At 44.4% G+C, this 19396-nt stretch overlaps 1 protein-coding gene across 1 annotated transcript; it reads right to left on the bottom strand.

Moving 5' to 3' along the window:
- Window positions 1–729: 729 nt before the first annotated feature.
- Window positions 730–2403, bottom strand: LOC118685362 (interleukin-17A-like). The gene is made up of 3 exons (XM_036380862.1): window positions 2377–2403; window positions 1639–1883; window positions 730–967 (listed from the first exon to the last, which is right to left on the bottom strand). The coding sequence occupies exons 1-3, from the start codon at window positions 2401–2403 to the stop codon at window positions 730–732; spliced, it is 510 nt and encodes a 169-aa protein (XP_036236755.1).
- Between the last annotated feature and the right edge of the window lie 16993 nt (window positions 2404–19396).

The following is a 19396-nucleotide window of genomic DNA, read 5'->3' as shown; positions in this document are numbered from 1 at the left end:
GGTGGATTACTGGGTAATTACCCAGCAGAAATTTGGTTTTTTTTTTTTTTTTTTTTTTTTTTTTTTCTTGTCAGTCTTTAATGTGAATCTCTTTGATACCACTTTATAAATAATTTTCCTCCAGGTATCTTAGCTTTTCTATTGGTAAAATGGTGTTTTCCCTATTTTTCCCCCCATGGGCTATACATTCTACTGCTGCAGAGGTAGATGTTATCAAGAGAATTGGAGGATATAACATCATGTAAATCTCTTTTATGGTCATGATAGAGTGATTTCTTGCACTCAGGAAGAAATCCTTCCTTCTTTATCAGGAACACTTCTTTAGAAAGAAAGGAGAATACCAAAGAGATTTTCACTGATTTCTTTTTATTACACAAAGATAAATAAAAATTACCTTAATAATTTAAAAAATATATATTAGGATAATACATTATTACCATGTTTTCCACCAGCATAAATACATTTACATAAATAGACATTTAAAAGTGTAAACTAAGGATGGGTAGAGTTCCCAATACTTTTCAGCCTGGCACATGAAGGTGTCCGTATTCTGAATTTGTGGAGCTCAAGATTTTGGGGGGAAAACATTATTTTTTACCCAAGATGCCTAATTCTCAATATATTCTGATGTATCCTTGACAAATTTTATGGCTTGATTCAGCTTTTTGGAGGCCCTTTCCACGCAAGGAAGCTCCCCGTGGCTCCTCGCTCTTGCACCTCCAGCTCCCTTCAGGCCTGGTGCTGGACCAAGGGGGTGACACAGGTGCAGCCCACGGTGATTTTTTTCTTCTCCAGCCTGTAGGACTGCTGGCAGCCCCTCTGCTCCCTGCGCAGGACCAGGATCTCCTGCGTGATGGGCACGGAGTTGAGGCCGTGGTCCAGCTGCCCCTCGGGGGTGACGCAGCGGCGGTTGCGGCACTCGGCGTCCGCGATCAGCCGCGGGAAGCGGTCGTGGTCCTCGTCGATCCTGGGGGTTGGCAGCAAAGGGAATGTTTGAACCCAAAGGCAGGGTATTCTGGATGACTCTGGGCTCCCTGCTTGGGAACCTGTGCATCCTGCCTGTGGGGGGACAGCAGATTCTCCAAGACTGCAGGTTTTTCCAAAATAAAATGTGAGTAACTAAATATCGGATATTTTTGGATGTGTGGCTGCATGCAACTGCCTTTCAAAGGACTTGCTTTGAGCTGGCACTGACTTTGAAAGACTTATCAGAAATTATTTGAGCTTTCCGATGTGTTACTCCAGCAAACAGACCCTAAATCCTTCAGTTGCTCCCCAAAACGTGAAATGCTGGTGTTAAACCACTGTTGAATTTGGTGCATTATTAACTCTCTGAGGTGTTTTTTTAATGATGTTTTACATAAAGAATGCTTTAGAAGACAAAGCTTGCCCCAGTATACAAATTAATTAGTAAATTATAAAAGTAGTTTGTTTTGCCTTCTGTATATTGCCTACATCATGCAGGTTTTTTTGTGCTGCTTTCTGTACTGGTTCTCTTTCAAAGAGGATTATACAGCCATGGATACCCTCATATTTCCAAAAATGTCTCAACTGTGAAGCACTGAAAATAGAGATGAAAGCATTTTTCCTGGCCAGGGCATCCAGTGTTTTTCCAGGCCATAGGGACAGGGATCATACCTGTAATCCCATGGAGCCAGAGAACGGCTGCTGACATCTGGACTGGTTCTGGTGTCCTGGTTCGTGCTGCTGATGCTGAGGTTGACTCTCACAGTTTGGGGGAATTGTGAGTCTTTTTGGGTCAGGCATCCAGCAGATGCTTGCTTGAAGAGATTCTCTGGCTTGAGCCCAGGCTTGATCACCTTCCCCTGGGCAGGACTGCTGGCTGACAGCACGGCCAGCAGCACGAGGAGCAGGGCTCTGAGCTGGAGAGAATTGGTACATTTAGGATGCAAGACAGGTGTGAAATTCATCCACAGTCAGCCTAACTGGTGGTTAAAGCCCCTACTGCAGGTTGGAGTAATTATGGAGAAATGTGCTGTACATCACATCCACTTTTCTTCTCATTAACTGATTTTCACAGTGCTGACAGTTATTTTTACACCCAGTTGTAATTTGGTTGTAATGTTAAATTATAGAAAAGAATATAATACAGAAGAAAGCAGAAAGGGTATAACAGAAAGAAAGACACTCTGAGTTTTCAATTTCTTGCCTCAGAAAATGCTGCGAGAGCTCCATGTCACTGATGTGCAGTCTCATTGCTGCCCCATGAGCATTCTCACATTTTAATTTTTTAATTATTAATGATTTAAACAAGCATTTTAAAGGTGGGTGCAGATCCCTATTCCATCTATTACGATTTAAATACGTCTCTGTCAAACTGGGGGAAAAACTAAAACTCAGAATTCAAGTTCTTACCAGAGAAGCGCAAAAAGTTGGAGACATCTTCCTTCCTTCCTTCTCTTATTGCTTCTGATGCTTGTCCTGGGCTCTGCTGAGCTGAAGGTGTCTGGGCACATCTGCTGCTGGACCTTTTATAAGAGTTTCTGGGCTGTGCTAAATAATTTGGAGTAGGTGTTTTTTTCCCCCAACTTTAACTGTGGTTTCTGACCATAACCTAAATTAAGAAGTGCATGCGTATAGGTTCCATTAACACAGGTGGAATAGAGGATATATCTTAGATCAGTAGATGATGTCATTCCTTCAGCCATGTCACTCAAATGGTGACAAAACCACAAACGTTGCAAGTCTGTGGTGCAAAGTATTTGATTTTAAATTGGGATGCCGTAGGGATCAAACCCAAATGTCGCTGGCACAGGTTTGGATCTGTTCAGTCCTCGGTCGGTCTGTTGTATTTTCACCCCAGATTGGGCAGATGTTGGACAGCTGGCCACCATCAAATTGCTCTCTTATATTCTTCTTCTCATATTCTCATATTTTTCTTGATGTCTGAGGAGCAATGTCCCTGCTCAAGCTCAATTCTCCTCTGAACTGGCTACTTCTATTCACAGCTAAACTTCAGGTGTGATATCTCAGTGTGGATCAGAATGCTTGGTGATAGTGAGCTCCCAAAGGTCAGTCACTCTCCACATAGCGAAAAAAATGAGTGAACTTTGTTTTGAGCTTGCCACCTTTTCAGTTTTTCCTTCTCTCATGCTATGTGGGCAGTGTTTTGTTCCTAAGGAAAGGAGTTTGGGAAGTGTGATTAAACTTCTAGTTCCTAAGTTAGGGAGAGGAGAGAGGGGTTCCAGAGAAACTTTTTGAAGGCTGAGAGATGCAAAATGACATTAGACACAGGCAACCCAGAGGAGCTGTGGCTGCCCCTGGATCCCTGGAAGTGTCCAAGGCCAGGTTGGAAAGGGCTGGGAAAACCTGGGATAGCGGAAGGTGTCCCTGCCCATGGCAGAGAGTGGAACTGGATTATATTCAAGATCCTTTCCAACCCAAATCATTCTATGATTCTAGGATTCTATAACATCAAGTTTATTCTCTGATATTTCTTTTTTTAGGAAACACTTCCATCATTTTGCTCTGACAGTGGGTTTCAAGAAGCTCAGATGTGCCCCATGAAGTGACTCTCAGTGTAACATCCTTGAGCTGCTGATCAGAACATTTCCCAGGTCTAATTTTAGTGGGTTTTTCAATAAAAATGATGTGGAGAAGGTACAGATTTTTTTTTATATTTGCTTAATATTTATATCTAAGTCCAAATTTTACTCACCTTGTGCCATCCAAAGGAGGATACAAAAAAGGGTAGAATTTAGTTTGCGGGTTCTGGGATACCCGTGACCTACATCCGCTTGTTTTAAAGATGCTGATGTTTCAGAAATTAAATGTATATTTCAGTTTCCCTCTTCAGGTTAGAGATGTGCAGGTTAAAGGAAATGGTCCCCTCAGAAGGGGTTTTCTCTAATGCAATTTACTGAAATATCCTTTCAAAGTGGGTCAGTTAAATTGCCAATTTTAGAAGCAAAATACGTTTTTGAAAGCCTACAAGGCAGCGGAAGGTCAGGTTCAACCAGCCTGACCCTAAATTGTCTACCTTAAATGCGTCAGTGGTTTGGGTTACCTAAGCAGCTGAAAGGTGAATAGTTTAGCATTTGAGCATGGCTGATGCACCACAACATTTCAATGGCAAAAAAAAAAAAAAATATTTCCATGGTTTATATTGGGGCATGAACACATTTGTTGGCAGTTGTCGTAGGCAAGGTCCGAGGAGAAAATGTACCTCTTGAAATTTCTGATTTCAAGATTTTTCCAAGTTCCAAATAATTATTTTGTAATTCTTAATGCTCTGAAGTAAAAAAAAAAAAAAGGAAAAAGAAAAAAAAAAAAAAATTTCCCATGAGATTAGAAGTTACCCCAAAGGATTTGTTTTATTCTGACACGTAGCGTTCTCTTAGCTAGAGATCAGGAAACTGGGACACTAAAAAAGGCTTCCTGAAACAACAACAACAAAAAACATTAAAGGTTATCAAAAGCCTTTTGAAATGAAACCTACCCTTTCTCTTGGCTCTGGTCTTTCCTGAGAGTACTTTATTTAACTACTCTCTATTGAAGTACTTTACCTGGCTGAGATTCCTCAGGCACCCAGACCTGGATGTGTTGGCATTTGATGACACTTTGTCCCCTCAATGGTACCTTAGAATCACAGAATGGCTCTGCAGACCCAGCAGCACCCTCAGGAGCCAGGTGTCACCAAACCCAGGGACTCACTCTGTGGCATCTCGTCCTCAGCATCACTGAAGTTGTATAGGATCAGTTAAATTAAAAATTAATTACTTAGTCAATTTATTCATTAATCCAGTAGGAGCCCTCCTCACCTTCAGTGCATGCCTTCTTCCTTCTGGGAGGGGGAAGGAGGTGTCAGCCAAGAGTTTGGGTTGGAAGGGACCTTAAGGATCATCCCGTTACCGTCCTGTTACATCAGTACCCATCCCCATCTCTGGTGAGCTCCCTACAAATACATTTCTAGAGACAGCTTTTGCTTTTACAACCCTGGGACTTTTCCACTCTGCATTCAGATTTGATGCTGACTTAGAGGCACTGATTTTCATTCAGACAAACTCTGTCATCTCAGTGATGAAAGAGACCTATTCCAGTCCCAAACTTTGGTTAGCTGTTTCTTTTCATCTTCATCTTGGAACACAAACTCTGTGAGGAACGACTGAGGGAGCTGGAGGTGTTTAGCCTGGAGAAAAGGAGACTCAGGGGTGACCTTATCACTCTCTACAGCTCCCTGAAAGGTGGCTGTAGTCAGGTGGGCTTGGTCTCTTTCTCCAGGCAGCACTGACAGAACCAGAGGACACAGCCTCAAGCTGCACCAAGGGAAATATAGGCTGGATATTAGGAAAAAGTCTTTTACTGAAACAATGATAAAGTTCTGGAGTGGGCTGCCCAGGGAGGTGGTGGAGTCACCATCTCTGGGTGTGTTTAAAAAAAGACTGGATGTGGCACTTGGTGCCATGGTTTAGTTGTGATGTTGGGGCTGGGTTGGACTTAGTGATCTTGAAGGTCTCTTCCCACCCAGTGATTCTGTGAATTCAGCATCCCAGATCACTCCTCTGACCCTTCTCCCAGCAGTCCTTGGCTGTTTTGCTCCTTATTCACAGAATCACAGAACACCCTGAGCTGGAAGACACCCATTAAACACAAAAATCATCCAGTCCAGCTGTTTGTGCCAGCCTCTGCCATTTACCAAGGAAATACAGGGCACCCCAGCAAACAGCCCTGAGAGCAGCAGCATCTAAAACCCTGGGTACCTGAGCTGTCAAGGTGAGTCCTTTGGGAACAGAGAAGGACACAGGTATAAATCTGACCTTGAGATGCTTTTGGGTGGCAAGAACAGATGGGAAAGCTCATGGGTAAATCAATTTCTTTTGGTGTGTATCCCTTGCCATGGGCAGGGACATCTTCCCCTATCCCAGGCTGCTCCCAGCCCTGTCCAGCCTGGCCTTGGACACTTCCAGGGACCCAGGGGCAGCCACAGGAACCATCCAAGTGCTGGAGCTCTGGAGTGCTGACTGAACTTGCTGTAAATGAAAGAAAACTTTACACATTTTTTAAATTGCCATCAGTTAAGTTTATTATACTTTTGTAAAATAAGATTGGTTTTTATTTACAAGTAGGAGCACACTTATTTTTTTCTTTCTGGAGAGAATGTATTTTCTTCCTTTTGAGTATATGTTATAAATCCCTATAAATACAGCAGCAGTCTCCCTTCGTACAAGTAATACAATGCAAGACATACAAGTATTGCATGACCCACTCTGTATTGTGGAGGTAATTTCTAGGGTTAGACTAAGCCTGAGTTCAAAGATCTGTGAGAAACTCAGAATTTGAGAAAGATCCTGGCAAGGGGACACGACCAGGACAGCTACCCCAAGTTATCCAAAGGGATATTCCACACCATAGGATGGCAGCTGAGATAAAAGCTAAGAAAAGGAGAAGGGGATGCATTTGTTATTTACAATATTTGCCTTCCAGAGCAACTGCTCTGTGTGCTGAGGTCCTGCTTCCCAGGAAGTGGCCAGACATCACTCAATGATGAGAAGTAGAGAATAAAATTATCTTTTTGTCTCTTTGCTGGTGTACAAACTTTTACTTCTGTTATTGTAAACTGTCTTATCTCAACCCAGGAGTTGTTTCCCATCTTATTTTCTCTCCCCTGTCCGGCTGGGAAAGGGGAGTGATAGAGTGGATCAAGATCCTTCCACCACAAGCCTGGAGAAGAGAAGGCTCTGGAGAGACCTCAGAGCCCCTTCCAGAGCCTAAAGGGGCTCCAGGAGAGCTGGAGAGGGACTGGGGACAAGGGATGGAGGGACAGGACACAGGGAATGGCTTCCCACTGCCAGAGGGCAGGGTTGGGTGGGATATTGGGAAGGAATTGTTCCCTGTGAGTGTGGGGAGGCTCTGGCACAGGATGCCCAGAGAAGCTGTGGCTGCCCCTGGATCCCTGGAAGTGTCCAAGGCCAGGCTGGAGATGGAGCTTGGACCAACCTGGGATAGTGGGAGGTGTCCCTGCCCTTTGTAGGGGGGTGGGACTGGATGGTCTCTAAAGGTCCCTTCTAACCCAAACCATTCCATGATTCTCTGAAGTCACTGCACCAATCTCCCACCCCTTGATTCTTACACAGGAGACACAGAAGAAGAGGTAAAGTCATGATTTTCCTCTATTAAACATCAGTATTTCTCCTCCCCAGCCACTGCACTGCAGTAGAAATTATCATCTCCTACTTCATGCCTAAATTTTCCAAGCACATCTAACAGAGACCACAGTCTCACATCAAGTGTGGTTGCTACCAGTGGCTGAAATGTCCTTTGCAGAACTAATATCTAATGGATTCTCAGTAGGTAAGAAGCCAACTTTAAGAAAATGAGCTGCAAAGTGACATTTTAGGAAAGGGACATTTGTGGAGCATTGAGAGGTCAGTGCTATTTGCCCAAAATCCAGCCCTTACTTTGTGCTCCACCACTCACCACTTCCAAACCAAATTAAATTCAGAAAACTTGTTTTCTCACCAGTACATCCCTGTATCCCCCAGAGCTCAGGCTTGCCAAGCAGGTCTGATAGGGCAGCCTGCAGAAATAAACTCATTTCTACTGTAGCCATTTTCCTGCTCCCAGGTAAAATCTGAAAATCTTGGTCATTCATTGTGGAATCAAAAAAATCACAGAATCACAGAGGAGTTTGTGTGGGAAAGAACCTTTAAATGTCATCTAGTCCAGCACCCTGCAACGAGCAGCATCTTCCACAGCACCAGCTTGTTCACAGCCCCATCCAACCTGATCTTGAATGTTACCAGAACCATTTCTTTTTAAGAAGGGAAGTTCCTATTTTTCTGTTTTTTCTTGCAGAGCACTCACTCCTGGCCACAACATTTTGTGTGCAAGAATGTGTCAGAATCCAAACTTTTACAGAATAAGTGACTCAGAGCAGTTTTGGTGAGAGTTGTAAAAGCACCAGTAGGATCCTGATTTTTGAGCCCTTTCACCTCACTGTGGTTCAATTTGACCTGTTTGGTTTTTGTTTTTTTTTTTTTTTTTTTTTTTTTAAGTAAGTAATGGAAATTCACCCCTTTTCTAATCATATGCAAATTCTGACCACAGTGCAATGAAGTTTCCAGAACTATCCCAGGGAGGGATTTCAGAGAATAAGCACTGCTGAAGATTTCCTCCTCAGAGATGTGGCCTTGTGAAGGTGGGGTGGGGACCACGGGTGGATGACAAAAAACCCCATGTCCCATTTGAACCTGAAAAATCCCTCTTAACTGGAGCTGATCCTTCTGTGCTGATGCTCTGGATACAAGGGCAAAGTGAATAGGTGTGTGCCAGGCAGAATGGACCATCCCTGATTCTTTTTCTTCTGGCTGTGCTGTGCCCAGCTGGGCTAGAAAAGGAATTGTGGTCTTTTGTTTCAACCAATGTACAATTCTGAATGATTGTGGCCTTTGAGGGCTTAGGGGGGCTTTTAGAAAAGAGACAGCAACTTTTTTACATGGGCAGATAATGATGGGACAAGGATAAACGATTTTAAACTGGCAGAGGGCAGGTTTAGATGGGATATTGGGAAGAAATTGTTCCTTGTGAGGGTGGGGAGGTTCTGGCACAGGGTGCCCAGAGAAGCTGTGGCTGCCCCTGGATCCCTGGGAGTGCCCAAAGCCAGGCTGGACAGGGCTTGGAGCAACCTGGGACAGTGGAAGGTGTCCCTGCCCATGGAACCAAATGATCTTTAAAGATCTTCTCCAACTCAAACCATTCCATGACTCTGTGAATAGTGGGACCAAGACTAGTGGGGCCAGACCAATGAGCTTCTGGAGGACAGAAAATAAAAGTTATGGCTGATGAGAGGTTGATATTCTGATTGCTCTTCACATTACCTGTGAAAGCCACTCTGTTCTGAGTGGGAAGATTAGGATCGTATAAATATACAAGACTGCCACATGCAACTATACAAGCAAACTGTTTTCCCTTTAATCAGTTAAGGAATTGCTAAAAGCTCTTCCATTATAGTAGCTGAATTTCCTCTCTCTTTTTTTCATGCTTTCCTATATATATATATTTTTTTTTTGTTTGTTTTGTTTTACTGTGAAGACTGAACAGCTAAAATGAAATGTGCCACCACACTTCCACCACAGAGAAATCCTCTTGCTGCTGCCTACACCTACAGCTTCCAAAGCCTGTAAAAACCTTCCTGCCGTCCCTTCAGAGACTCAGATCTGCTGCCTCCCCTGGTGGTGCCCCGGGCACAGCAGCAGTGAGGGAGATGCCAGATATCACAGGGCTTCTGTGGTGCACAACATCTGATGGCTGATAAGCAGCTTTTGTGAGAAACACGGAAGGCAAAGTACCCAAATGTCTCATCATCCCAGCCTGAAGTTGGTTTGCAAAGGATTCAAGCAGGGTTTTACCATATAAAGTTGCATCAGGCAGAGTTAATCAGGTGATGGGGTGAATGCTAATCAGAATGTTAATCAGGGTGATTGCTTGTCTGTCCTATTTTCTTTCTTTTTTAGCAGCAAAGGGAAGATTGGCAGAGGCTTTCTGCATATTTGTAGGAGACCTTTGCTCCTTCAGGGGAGAATAAATGAGGTTTTAAACTGGATTAAATGGTCTCACACCCTGAGAGAACCTAGGTATAGCTGGTGGAAGAGCAGATAAATGGTAGTGGGTCAAGAGGTGGGTTTTGGTCCTCTCAGGAAATAATTATAAAGAAAGAGGAGAGAACAGTGTTGCTCTTAGGGTGCTCAGTAATCACCAGAGATCCTCCTTGATAATGATGCCCAAAGTATTTTGTGTGGTCAGTGTCTGTTTTTCAAAGACTGGAATAATGAAGTGGATTATATTGAGTTTACAGAAGTCTTCCATTTTGAATCTTTTCAATGTAAATATACAGGCATATATATATTTATTTCATGTGGGGAAAACTGGCTTCTGGGATGAATGCAGTGCTTCCTGAAAACTGACAGTTCTGGCAATTAATGCCCAATAAAATTGCACTTTATTTCACACCACAAACACTCTGAAGAATGTTCTGCAGGTGGATTTGATTTGCAACCTTGTTTTTATTTACTGTGAGCAGGGGCTTTGCTCAATGCAGAATTGCTGAAGGCTGTTTCCAAAGGGGTTTGGACTTTAGGTCTCAAGTAGACAGAAATTGGATCAATTTTTGCACTTTCTGAAGACAGAGGAACATTGGTCATTTCTAAGAATTATTTATTTTCTGAATTTAGTAATTTTTGATCCTGGTTATCTCATAATTGTTTGGCTAATAAAATTCAGAGTGTGTTTTTTTCAATTAATCAGTGTAAAAAATCACATAAACAGTGATGAAGGGAAATGAGAGAAGGTGATAGACAATCACTGAGTGTGACATGTGAAAATGCTGCTGTCTACACTCCCTTTCATTCCTGCTGTGCCAGGACTAAATCCTAGGGATGCTCCTGTCTTACAGAGCTTGGCAGAGGAAGGAGTGAGATTGTCCTGCTGTGCTCATGGCATGACAGAGAAGCTGAACCATGGTAATTTCAGCACTCTGTGCTATTTCTCGCTTTCCAAAACACTTTTGGTGGACCAAAATGGTTCATAAATTCACCAGAAAACATTTTTTTTGTTGTTTTTGTTTTTATAGCATAATTGAACAGGGCAAGAAACTGGATTTTTGGTCCTTCTTGATGCAAGGTGGTTTATTCCAGGTCATCATCAAACACAATTATGAGCTTTGAGTATTCAAAAGACCTTTCCTTTTAAGTGTTGTTGGTGTTTTGTTCCTCATTTATGGCAGTTTAAGAAATATCTGGCTGGAATATCTGGGTTTAATGATTGCTGAAATGCAGGAGGAACAGAAGATGGGGAGGATATCCTTTGCCAAACTACTCTAATGCAAAGGGTGCTTACCAAGAGGGAACATCATGTCAAGAAGCTAATTTTTAATTTCTGTCTTGTCTTGCATATTTTATTTTCCTCATGTTATTGAGCAAATAGACACAGGTACTTTTTCCCCCACTCATATTTTTGACAAGATTTCTCTGGGGTACTTGGCAAGACAGGTGGCTGAAATCTCTTTTAGTTTTTAAATTGTGGGACTATTTCCACTTATGTCCTGGTTCTCCAGGGTTTTCTTTTTATTTTGGGGCTTGCTCTGCCCACTGTTGGGACACTCTGGGGATCCACAGCCCAGTGCTCTGCAGGTGTCCTTTGCATTGATGTGGTGCTGAGAAAACCCAGCTTGTGTTGAGAGGACATGCAGTGAGATGTGAGGTGTTAAAAATCCCCCTTTGACTCATTCCCAGGTAAAAATGAGATCAGTTGACATCAAATCCTTAGGAACCCCCAGGGATTTAGGACTGAAATGGGGGATCTCAGTGGTTAAGATCCATGGACTGTCCAGGATGAATTAATTGTGTATCTGGAGTGAAAGGGAACCTGGGGAACAGAATAATGGACTGGTTTGGATTGGAAGGGACCTTAAAGTCCATCTCATTCCAAGCCCCTGCCATGGGCAGGGACACCTTCCACTATCCCAGGTTGCTCCAAGCCCATCCAACCTGGCCTTGGACACTGCCAGGGGTGCAGGGGCAGCCACAGCTTCTCTGGGCACCCTGTGCCAGTGCCTCCCCACCCTTGGAACAGTTTGTCTTTTGACCTGAATTTACTAAACCTTCCAGACCCAGGAGCCTTTTGTGTGTCTGGGTTTTCCAAATGACATTGCTGAGAAAAATGAAGTTATGTTCCATTGCATTTGGGAAGAAGTGCATTTCCTGACCTTAACAGAGATCCAAAATGCTTTGGAACAGAGTGATGCCACTCCTCATTCTGCTGCATCCATGCTCTTTCCTCCCCATCCGTCCAGCAAAAAATAATGGTTTCATGTATGAGGCACATAAAAAGCTTATTTTGATAGACATTTGTTCATTTATTTATTAACAGCTTTGAATTTTTTTTGTTGGGGTGAAGATGAGGAACAACCAGCTGAGCTGAATGTCTGAACTTAGATCAGAATTCATTGCCTGGCTCAGAGAACAGGTCAGCAAAGACATTTTCAAGTTGTTTGGCTGTTTTTCTTCATTAGCTGCAGTGTGGTGTGGATGGGAAGATTAAGAAGATACCTCTCATGGAGATGTGTGATCTGATGTGTGTTGTCACTGAGTGGATATGGAATAACTGATGTCAAAAACCTTTGCTGTGCAGATTATGGTTATTTACAGCTCCTTTTGCATTAAATAAGTAAAAAAGACACTTGGACACAGAGGGTTTTCAAGAATATGTTGCCCACGTTCTTTATGATTATTTTTAATAATTTAATCATGGATTACTTGAACTGTCAGTCCAAGCAAAAGGCAAGGTGTGGATGCAAGTTTGATAGGGAAAGAGAATAAAGATGGCTGTGGCTCTGCAGATCCATGCTGATTTAGAAATCTGCTGACTGTTTCAGAGCCAACTGCTTTGTATGTGGTATTTTGAGCCTCTGGTAATCATGCAATGGTTTGGGTTGGAAGGGACCTTAAAGCTCATCCCATTCCAACCCTCCTGCTGTGGGCAGGGACACCTTCCCCTGGACCAGGCTACTCCAAACGCCATCCAGCCTGGCCTGGAGCACTTCAGGGATGAAGGAACTGCTGGAGCAGCCCTGCTTGCAGTGATGCTTATGAAAACCAAAGGCCTATCCCAAACCTTTCCAGGTGCCCATCCCCTGGTGCACCTCTGGAAAACGCTCGGAGCGGCAGCAGATCCATCCGGCAGGAAGGGCTGGTGGGGCTGAGCTGAGGCAGAGGCAGGCAGACCTTTGCTGGCTTGGTGTTTTCCACACTGCTATAGCTGGTTGAAGGGGACCAAACCTCCGAGGAAGACGGGCTTGGTTCCGTTTGACCAGCCAGAGCAGAGCATAGCTCCGGACCTCAGCGCGCGCTTGGCTCCGCTGCTCCCGACCTGCAACGGGAACAGGACACATGAGACCAGGGACACAGGGACTGACCTCTGCTCACAGGGACAGCAGGGTGCTGCAGCACTTATGGCACCACCTTGGAGACCTCACCACTCTCCACAGAACCATGGAATGGTTTGTGTTGGGAGGGACCTTAAAGATCGTCTCGTTCCAACTCCCCTGCATGGTGGCACCTTCATACAGCGCTTTCCTTCCTGCTTCTTTCTCTTTTCCTACTCCCTCTCTTTCTTTTTCTTCTTTTTAGTTTTTTAAATAATGAAAACAAGGCAAAGTGGGAGGGAGGAAAGACCCCTCCTTTGTCCATTGAAGGGGAGTCACCTGCCAGTTGTCAGTCAGGCATCACTTTTCAGAGCCACCCTGAGCCCTCCAGCTGTACCTGGAGCCTCAGCAAGGAGACAGCTGCCAGAAACCACGAGCAGCAGGGCCTGGGGCAGCTTCCAAACAGGACAAAAGCAACATTTTTCCTGCCCTGTGCATAGGCCCCTTTCCATGTGCATGTGGTTTTCCAGGGACTTAGAGTCGTTGGATCATTAAGGTCAGAAAAGGCCTTTAAGATCATCAAGTCCAAATGACTTGATACAATTTTCTCTGAAAAACATTTTGATTAGGAGGAGGTTTTCTCTTTTCTTTTCTTTTCTTTTCTTTTCTTTTCTTTTCTTTTCTTTTCTTTTCTTTTCTTTTCTTTTCTTTTCTTTTCTTTTCTTTTCTTTTCTTTTCTTTTCTTTTCTTTTCTTTTCTTTTCTTTTCTTTTCTTTTCTTTTCTTTTCTTTTCTTTTCTTTTCTTTCCTTTCCTTTCCTTTCCTTTCCTTTCCTTTCCTTTCCTTTCCTTTCCTTTCTTTTCTTTTTTTCCCTTTTGTCTTCTCACTGCTCAGTGTTGGGAGGAATATTAATTTAAGTAACCTCTGGATTCCTGTGCTTGCTTCATGCTTTGTAATTGGGATATTCATTAGCAAGAGAAGCATCAGCAACTTAAATTCAATATTCCCTATGGAAACACCTACAGTACTGCCAAAGAAACACCTTCTGCAAGCTTCCAGTTACAAAATTCACTTCATACTCTGCCCCATCAGCACTAGAATGCTGCAAACTTGACAAAATTTGGGAAGAATTAGAGTTTTTTACCTTCCGTCATGGTCTGGGTGTGGTTATACAAGTAGAGGAGGGAGGAAAGAACAGAGTTAAACCAGTGGCCTTGACCCCCCAGACAGGCTGTAAGTTTCCCTAAACCTTAGCCCTGTGTCTAGGTTATTTCTTCTCCTGTGTCCTTGCCAGTGTGTGTGTGTGCCTGTAACTCAATCCTGGCCCGTGCTGTGCAGGAAGAGTCACTGCTGATCCCTGGCTCTGGCAGAACAGGCTGGGAACAGCTGCAGCAAGTAAATAAGGGATGGGATTCCACTGCAGGGTTAAAGTCCACATTTATGCAGTCAGTCAAGTCTGGGACAGGCTCAGCTGGCCAGACAGAAATTTGGCTTCGTTTGCCAGCACGTGAACACCTGGCACCATCCAAGGAGCCACAGGTTGTCTGGGACAGCCACGTGGGATGTGCAGGTGTGGCACAGCACAGAGCTGAAGAAAGCCACTGGAAGCCATTCTTAGGCTATCTCCAAGGGCACTGGGGGACAATTTTTGTGGACTAAATAAAGTCCACAGTGCCACAGACTGCAGCAGGTTTTCATCACCACAGAGGTGAAGAGACCACCAGGTGCAGAAAGGAAGAATTGGGATTGAGACATGGACAATGGGTTGGTCAGCAAAGGGAGGGAGCACAGGTCAGGATTCACACTCCTGCCAAGATCCACACCCCTGCCAGGATTCACACCCCTGCCTGCTCATTCCATCAGGAGCCTTTTTGTCTTGCCTGGTTTTCATGATTAGAACCACGGAATGGTTTGGGTAAGAAGGGACATTAAGGACCATTCAATTCTAATCCCCTGCCATGGACAGGGACAACTTCCATTATCCCAGGTTGGGCCAAGCCCTGTCCAACCTGGCCTTGGACACTTCCAGGGATCCAGGGGCAGCCACAGCTTCTCTGGGCACCCTGTGCCAGGGCCTCCCCAACCTCACAGGGAACAATTCCTTCCCAATATCCTACCTAACCCTGCCCTCTGACAGTGGGAGGCCATTCTCTGTCTCCTGTCCCTCCATGCCTTGTCCCCAGTCCCTCTCCAGCTCTCCTGGAGCCCCTTTAGGCTCTGAAAGGGTCTCTGAGATCTCCCTGGAACCTTCTCCAGGTGAACACCCCCAGCTCTCCCAGCCTGGCTCCAGAGCAGAGGGGCCCCAGCCCTTGGAGCATCTCTGTGGCCTCCTCTGGACTCTCTCCAGCAGCTCCACATCCTTCTGATGCTGAACTCCAGGGCTGGAGGCAGCTCTGCAGGTGGGGTCTCACCTGAGCAGGGCAGAGGGGCAGAATCCCCTCTCTTGGCCTGCTGGCCATTCTTCCTTAGGTGCAGCTCAGAAGTAAAAAAAAGATAATTTTTCTCTGCTAAATTTCTCTTCTAAATTATCACAGCTAGGAGCTGGTTCTGTGCAAGAAGGACAGGATGAAATAACTGTTTGACAAGTGCTTTCCTGAATTACATCTAGGAGACCACAGGGGCTAGGTCAGAGGCAGCAGCCCTGGCTTTGATTCAGACTGAAATTTTGCAAAGCATCCTGGTGGCTTAGGAACATAAATGTCACTGGTTTCAGGGTCTATATTGGTACATTTTATAGGGCTGATGTGCAGGCACAGGAACTCAGTGGTTTCTGCTGTGTTTTTCACAGTTGCTGGCACAGTTTTGACCTGTGTCAACTGGGACTGACCCTAACAGTCCCCAAGCTCAGCTTTGCTGTTAGAAGTGGTCAAGGGCCATTCCTTGGCCAGTCAGGAATTTGAAGATGATGAAGTTGTGAACATTAATCACTGAAACATACATCTGGTTTTTAAGCTTCTAACTAGATCAGGTTTGTTAAGGGTACTTCGGGGTAGAATTCCTAAAATTTCTCAGGGGATGTGAAGGTCTAAAAACCTTTCAGACTTAGGCCTTAATGATAAGAACAGTTGCTTCAAAAAATTTCCTAAACTCTTTCTTAAAATAAGACTGAAAACTGCCTTGAGTTTTGAATATTTGGCATATAGTGGAAGAAAATAATATATAAGAAATGGTTTGAACTCTTCAGCTCCATGTCACAGGATTTTGAGGATATCCTAGAGACATCCAGGATATCTCCAGGCTGTCCTAGAGGGGTTAAAGGCAACTGGACCACTGTTTGCAAAAAAAAATATACTGAGCTCGCTGCTAGACAATGTTATTAGATTAAAATATCAAACAGTGCTCAGAGGAGGAAGGGACATTTGTGACATGGCAGGACTGTCCTGAGTTGTGAAAATACAGATCTGGGGAAAAATCCCACTGTTTTTGACAAGTCTGTGTGCCTGCTTAGCTCTACAGTGTTGTATTAATTAGGATGAGACTTCCTGCAGCCTATCCAATTTACTGTACTGAGGCAGTGCAATGAATTAACCTTCAACAGTCCACTGCAGCAATCCCTGTGCCTGTGGCACTCATTTCAATCCCATTAAAGAAGATCTTGTTATGAATGACTGGGAGTACAGAGGAGAATTTTCTGATATCTGGATCATACTCAGTTCTGCTCCTACCCAGCGCTTTTTAATTCTTCCTGTGTCACTGAGTCCAAAGCATTTTCCACCATCTGAGAATGGATGGCAACATGAAATAGGGTAGATCTAGATTAGATATTGGGAAGGAATTCTTGGCTGTGAGGGTGGGGAGGCCCTGGCACAGGGTGCCCAGAGAAGCTGTTGCTGCTCCTGGATCCCTGGAAGTGCCCAAGGCCAACCTGGGATAGTGGAAGGTGTTGGAAATTGATGAGCTTCAAGGTCCCCAAACCATTGTATGATTCTATGAATTATTGAAGATCTCTGGGATGTAGTGATTTTCAGAAAGCCCTTGAAAAGCACCTTCAGTATGGTATGAATATTACTTGGATTAGGTGAAACCCACAGTCTGCTTAACCTATGCTTTTTCCAGTGAAAGATGTACAGAATATATCCTAGTTCTCAAATCTACATGGATTCAGGAATTTGCAGCCTTTTTAGATGTTCAGATCCCTCTGTGCCCTCTGTGGGTGCTGAGGGCATTGTAGAGTGAACACAAACTGCCTGGCTCTGTTTGACAAAGTCAAATTCAAATGAAATGCAGTTTCAGGAAATCTTTGGACTCCTTGCAGCTGCTGGGAGCAGAGGGCACGGCGATGTCTCCCTGAAACCACACACTTCCTTACATTCCATAGCAGCCTAATCCATATGGGCATATAAAGAAGCATGTCATCTCACAAGAGAAGCCTGGCTTGTGCCTTCTGGCCAGCAGGAGAGCTCTCCATCCTCCACTCCTGAAGGGGTAATGCTGCTCCTCAGATGTGTTTCAGAGCCAGCAGTCTGCTTCCTCCTTGGAAAAGCAGTGACAGCACAACCCTTGTAACTTCCCTGGTGCCCTGGAGCACTTTGGGATGTTTTGGAGGGATGTTTTCAGGTGGTTCTGATTTTTTTCAGTGCCTGTGGGTCAGCAAACATTCCTCTGTGTGCCTCTGCACAGCACTGAAGGCTGGAATCTCATGGAAGTGCATGTTGGAGAAGGTCCTGGACTTTTTTTGACAGCCCTGAAATCCCCAAAAACTGAAGTGTGCTGTAAAAACAAAGTCACATGAGTGAGAGTTGATAGACTGTGTTCCTTCCTTTCCCTTTATCATTATTATTTGTGCTGAGGCAGGACCTGGAGGACCTGCCTGAGCAGAGGAGTTGCTCATACACTCTCAGGGATGTGATCCCTGCCCTGGAGAGCTGCTTGGCCAAGCAGGCAGTGCCTTCAGAACCAGACAGGGGCTCACCAGAACCTGCCCTGGCTGACCAGAAACAAGTTTAAGTCCAAGGGTCACACACAGAGTGGTTTGGGTCAGAAGGACCTGGAGGGCTCAAAGCAGGAGCAGCTTAGATCAGGTTGTTCATCACCATGTCTAGTTGAGCTTGAATCCCCCCAAGGATGGAATTCCCTCCATTTTTTGGGGTCTTTTTCCTAGAGTTTGACCAAGCTGCTGGCGAAAAACCTGTTTGGTGACATCTAATTGGAATTTCCTGTGTCCCAACTTGTGCAGTGCCCTGGTGCTCCTTTGAGAGGAGCCTATCATGGCACAGAGGGCAGGACATATGGATGGATTTCTGCATTTAATGATAGAAGTGGTCATCAGAGGTGAAAAGCAAAGTATCCTGCTGTCCCCTCCTATGCCAATTCTTGATTTGGGGTTGTTGCACACTCTCATCCTCAGGGATGCTCAAAGGGAGCTTTGGCCATGTTTGGGAAACAACTGGTTGGAATCAATTTGTTCCTGGAGCAGATTCACAAATATGATTTATTTCTCAGTGGAAGCTTCTCTGAGGATGGAAAAGGGGAGGGAATACCCACATTTCTAATACACAACCAGTCCACACAAGTACATAGGACAGGAAAAGAAAATAAGCCTTTCTCTCATGTTTTCTCTTCCTAAAGAGCCAAAAGACCAAGGAATGATCTCAAGTGACTAGAAGCACTAAAATCAGCACAGGAATACCCCAAGCTTTGAAGGAAACATAAATCCTCTTTGAAGGCAGGCCCAGCACACACTCCAGAGCACAGAGCAGCACTGCACACCCTCCTCAGAGGCTCCAGCTCTCCCTGGAGCATGGTTCCCCCTCCCCAACTTTGCTGTCACTCCCCAGGCATTTTATTCTGATGGAGAAGTTGGGTCAGAGCTCTCTCCATGCCTGCAGGGCTCTCCATCCTCCCCTGTGGCAGAGGTGTTCCCCTGAATGTTACTACTTCAGGAAATATCAATTTTTCAGCGTCCCCCGGTGTCTGACATTGCTGATTTTTCACATCTCACACACAACCACCTGGGTTTCTCTGTCCCTATAATTTCCCTCTGTCAGCTGTCCAAACCTGTGTCAGTACTTGATGTAAAGAAGTCTGCAAAAGGTTTTAGGGTGAAAATCCATCCCATGGCATTGCTTGTGTTAATACTCAGCTGGGGCAACGGATTTACAGAGTGAAGAGTGTCAAAATGGCTCAAATTTATTTCCACTTAATAACTTCATGATTCTGGTATTGTACATGCTGCTCCAAGTAATTTTGCTTGTACAAAAATCCCTGTTGACTGCAGTGAAGGGATGAATGGCTTTTGGGGGAAGCTGTTTGTCTTAAAACCAGATGAAAACTTTTCTTTGTGATTTCTAAGAAATTAATGGCAGGGAATTTCACACAGTCATTGTACCAATAACCTCAGTACCTGATCAAACAAATGAATGCAAATTCTACAGAAAGAGATGAGTCATTCAGTGACACAGGGAATTATATTGTTTAAACGTTCCCAGACCAGGAGTGGTGTTTGAATTTCCATTATTTAGAGATTTGTACACCAAGCACACCTAAAAATATTCCAATTCTTTTTGGGAAAGCAAAA

The sequence above is a fragment of the Molothrus ater genome, chromosome 3 (assembly GCF_012460135.2).
Source record: "Molothrus ater isolate BHLD 08-10-18 breed brown headed cowbird chromosome 3, BPBGC_Mater_1.1, whole genome shotgun sequence".
Lineage (NCBI taxonomy): Eukaryota > Metazoa > Chordata > Aves > Passeriformes > Icteridae > Molothrus > Molothrus ater.
This window is presented reverse-complemented; position numbering and strand designations above follow the sequence as displayed.